Genomic DNA, 4,979 nt, shown 5'->3' with positions numbered 1-4,979 from the left:
TGACATGCCTCCTAATGTGAACATTAGAAACTATAATCTGGATTTATTATTTGTTTGCTTTTATTCTGTATATTATGCCTAAATCATGTTCTTACATCTGCTGACCTTTTGAAAGTATTTTGTCCACAAGATGTCAGCAGAGTTTGACTGACCAGCAGGTCCAGTTCAGATCCCGTCTTTCCTCCGTTGGTGTGAATGGGTGTTTATGACTTTTAATCCTTCAGGTTTTAAAATGTTATCAATTTTTGTGTTCAAAGGGCTAAAAAATAAACATTTGCGTTTCTATAAATAAAATCAGGAAGAATATGAGCCTCGTGCTTTTCAAAGATAAGCAAAATAAATTTACTGTACACTGGGAGAAAGAGGTCATAAATTTATGAGAATAAAGTTGTAATCTTGTGAGAATAAAGTTGTAATCTTGTGAGAATAAAGTTGTAATCTTGTGAGAATAAAGTTGTAATCTTGTGAGAATAAAGTTGTAATATTATGAGACATTAAAAAAGAAGCCATGTCTTCCAAATCCATGTGGTTCTTTCTGCAGATCTCCACCATGATGCTGCTCTGTCAGTGCAGCAGTCCACAGTTCAAGGCAAATTAAAATCCTAGCTTTGAAGGAATGCACATCACCTGACGCCTTTCATGCCAGAGTTTTCAACTCATATCCATCCATCATCTTTACCCACTTCCTTTTTGGGTCGCGGGGTCACTGGTACCCATTTCCAGCAGTCACTATGTGAGAGGCAGGGGACACCCTGGACGGGTCTCAGTCCATCACAGGGACACATAGAGACAAACAACCATTCACTCTCACTCACACCTAGAAACAATTTAGAGTTACCAATCAGTCTAACATGCATGTTTTTGTTCTGTGGGAGGAAACTCTGGAGAAAACCCATGCATGCACAGAGAGAACATGTTCTTGTTGTATCTCGGTGCAATGCCAATAAAGTTTATTCTGATTCTGAACGTGCAAACTCCACCCAGAAAGACCTTTGGCTGTGATTGGATCCGACGACCTTCTCACTGAGAGGCAACAGCTCTACCATCTGACCCACCGTGCCGCCCATGAAGCCATTCTGGTCAAAGCATCAAAGTCATGGGAGAGTCCGGTTCCCCCTCAGAGTGTTTGTTGCAGGAATCAGCTTCAGCATTTAGCTCAATATCTGTCAAACCAACTGAGTGGTAATAATTTTGTGTTGGTTCAAGTCAATTAGCTGTGGCGGCCATCTTAAACCGGTTTGACTCCACAGTTAATCAGTTGTAGGATTTGTTTAAAAATTGTCCAGTGGTTCATTAGATATTTTGCTAACAGACAGGATTGTAAAAAGTTTTAAGCAAATATTTCAGTCAATAAGTAGCACTTGGAGTTGACCTTTGTGCTGCGATAGATTCTCTGCTAATGAGTAAAACTGACGGACTTGTAGCCATTTTTGTGTTGTTGAGGTCAGTTGGTTGTGGCAGCCATCTTGAATCAGGTTGACTCCAAACATTAATGGATTAATGTACATCCAGTAATGACGCTCTCCAACTTTCCACTGGCCAATGATATGTTTTGCTAGCAAGGCGACTACATTATCGCCCGCTGCCTCTCCAGTCTGCCACCCTGCAGTGTATTTAAAGGTGTAGAGCCCCGGCGCCAGCTGCCAGCTCTGTGAGAAGTTATCAGTGGGTTTTTGGAGCAGAATCTGACGCCAGGAGAAGCTGCTCCGATCAATGAGGACAAATATTGGCTCTTTGGCCTTTTCTTTTAAGTCTTCAAGGCCGCATGAGTCTGTTTACTGACTTTATCTAAATCACAGCCGTTAGAAAGTTGGTCTGAAGGTTTGACTCAGGAGTCCACACCAGCAGGTTTATGATGTCTGTATGGGGGGGGGGGGTCTTACCTGTCAAAGCAATAAGAAGCTGTGCTGTAACTCTAGAGCACAGGAGATATTCTGGGTTATTATTTAAACCTTCCCGACGAGATGAACATCAGACATTTGCATTTATTATTATATTGCGTTCAGCTGCTCTCGAAGGAAGATTTCACAGGAAAACTGCAAACATTCAAATCAGGACGTACTCGCCACGTTCAGCTGCTCCTCATCATTGTCTATAGATAACACACTTTACCTCCAAATAACGATTCACACGCTTTCCTAAGAAAATCTGATTTGCATGTAGGTAATTGGGTTCTTGAAAGATACAGATTGCATCTTTTCTCCGTTTCCCCCTCAGCCCCTGGTGGACAGTGTTCAGATTTTATCAGCAGTTATTCAAATTTAATCCGTTTTATTTTGTTTTATATTGACTCAAATTCACAGCAAGAGTGCTGGTGAAGTTAGAAACAGACTGCAGTTTGGTTTTATTGTTATTTCTAATGAACAGCACATCACTTGTTGAAACTTTTCTTCTTTTGTTGAACTATATATTTATAATATATGTTCCTTGTTGGATAATATTTAAAAACATCACAAGATATGCTTTCATTTGCAAGGCATCATGGGAAGAGCCTGCACTGATCCTGCTTCATTATCATAAGAGCATCTGTGGTGGAAATGGTCTCCAGCTACAAGAACTTGGGTGTGCACCTGAACAACAACCTCAGCTGGAGCAACAACACCACCAGCCTGATGAAGAAAGATCATCAGAGACTCTACTTCCTCAGACGGCTGAGGCGAGCTGGTCTGGGAAGCTCAGTCCTCACCTCCTTCTACAGGTGTGCAGTGGAGAGCATCCTGTGCTCCAGCATCAACGTGTGGCATGGAGGCTGCACAGCTGCAGAAAGAAAAGCTTTGCAGAGAGTGGTGAAGGCTGCACAGAAGATGTTGGAGTCAGTCTCCCCACCATCACAGACATCTACACCTCCAGATGCAGGAAGAGGGCCACCTGCATCATGAAGGACCACACTCACCCAGCACACACACTTTTTGCCCCACTCCCCTCAGGAAGGAGGTTGAGGAGCATTAAGTGTAGAACCACTAGACTGAGGAACAGCTTCTACCCTGAGGCTGTTAGACTCATGAATCTCTAACCAGAACAATCACTGTGAGAAAAATTACTGTAATGCAACTTGGTTGTTGAGCTCATGCTGCTGATCATCTCATGCTGCTGATCATCTCATGCTGCTGATCATGTCATGCTGCTCTATTCATTCATACCCATCTTCTCGCACAGACTCATGTTCGGGCTGCTGTTATTACGATGCATTGTTTTACATTATTAGTGTTTAGTTTATATCTTAGATCCTTGTATACTGTTGCTGTTCATACTTTATGTTTTTGATATTTTTTGGGTGTGACTTGGACCTTGAGTACACAATTTCATTCCACCTCATGTCCCACATGTGATACAAATGACAGTAAAGATACTTGAACTTGAACTTACAGCACGTACAACTGATTGGTGTGTTTTAATAAAGGTCTTACCTGTTTACACATCAGCTGGATGTGGAAGTGACATCATGACAAAACTGTTTGAAGACGGACATTTTGCTTTTAGTTGCACAAATCATGTGTTTTGTTCCTCGAGTGGAAAGTTTTGCTAAATGGGGGGGGGGGGGGGGGGGGGGGGGGGTTCAGAGTGTGTAAGGGATTGTAAAAACAAATGTCCAAACGTTGTCTTCATCCCGACAGTTCAGGGAGCTGTCACTCAGAACCAGGCTGTGCTCTGAACTGGGCCTGAATCCAAGAAATATTCAAACATCAGCAGTTTCAGTTTCCACTACACAAACACTTGTTTAAATATTTGTGCACATCTGAATGAACAATTTAAGAAAATATAAGTTGATCAAACATGAAACCTGCTGGAAAAGATTCATATATTGAACATATTTGTCACAATAAATGAGAACACTTATAGTTGTTCATCACATGTAACATCTGTCCACATGTTCTAAATCAGATGGTGACCTTCAGTTGATGTTACAGCACAAAAACAAAAACAACTTTTGTAGTTTGTATTTTTGTGCTGTTCTTGAACAGATTCACCTCCTTCAGCTTAACACAGAATAGAGTAATCCTTAATTTGCCCCGTGTGTTATCAGCTAACTGATGATAAGTGGAAACTGCAACAAATGCTTTTTGATTACAATAAACTGATCGATCCTTTAACAGGTCAAATAAAACCCATGTTTGGTCAGGACCCCCCACCATGAGCCACAAAACGCCACTTCCTTTTCATTGTTGGATTTTTACCTGGATTATTGAGCACGAACTTTGGAGTCTTGTAAAGAAGCCGCTGTCTTCGTGGATCAGCCAGTCTGCTGCTGACAGCCAGAACCGGCCGGTCACATGATCAAGGATCAGCCTAACAATTGATTGTTAGTGCCCTCTCAGCAAAGTTCAGTCCGTCCTCTGCACGGTTTCATTTTGATGAAATGTTTCATTTTTCATCCAAAGGACTTCATCAGTCCAAGGAGCCACAACAAGCCCAGTCTTATAAATAGCACCTTCACATCATATGTTCATCAACCAGGTTTTGACGAAATGACGTCGAAGACGAAACGTTTCAACAAAAAGAAACTGTCCAGAGGACCTGATGGATTTTTACCTGGATTGTTGGATTTTTACCTGGATTACTGAACATGAACTTTGATGTTAGTGCTGTATATCACTCAGCCCTGTGTAACAGCAAGCAGGGCACTACTGATCCGTTGTTGGGCTGATGTCTCTTCTTTTCTACGTGAACAACTAGTTCTGGATGTGCGCAGCAAACTGATTCATCCACGAGGCGCTGCTTTAAAACTGATGCAGATCACCGGCGTGGATCACGTCCCAAGCCGCTCTGCACATCTGGAGTAAAAGATGAACAACGAAACAGAACCCATCCAGAGGACTTCACTCAGCCTTCTTACATGCTATTATTATTATTATTATTATTATGTGTATTATTAATATCATCGCCATCATCGTCATTATTATTATAAACAACAACAGTAATAATATTTATTGATATAAATAATAAAATAAAAAATATAATAATATATAATATGAAGAAAA

The 4,979-nt window shown here is 41.2% G+C and overlaps 1 protein-coding gene across 1 annotated transcript in view; it reads left to right on the top strand.

Annotated features, from left to right (window-relative positions):
- The first annotated feature begins 508 nt into the window (after positions 1-508).
- The window catches only part of LOC119424082 (hematopoietically-expressed homeobox protein Hhex), a 12,008-nt gene continuing 7,537 nt past the window's right edge, over positions 509-4,979 (top strand). Inside the window, exon 1 of the mRNA XM_037691553.1 lies at positions 509-563. Within this exon, the coding sequence (XP_037547481.1) occupies positions 509-563 (55 nt within the window). The remainder of the gene's footprint in view (positions 564-4,979) is intronic.

Source organism: Nematolebias whitei, chromosome 17 (assembly GCF_014905685.2).
Source record: "Nematolebias whitei isolate Nwh7 chromosome 17, NemWhi1, whole genome shotgun sequence".
NCBI lineage: Eukaryota > Metazoa > Chordata > Actinopteri > Cyprinodontiformes > Rivulidae > Nematolebias > Nematolebias whitei.
The sequence above is the reverse complement of the archived record's forward strand: the minus strand, read 5'-3'. Positions and strand labels throughout refer to the sequence as shown.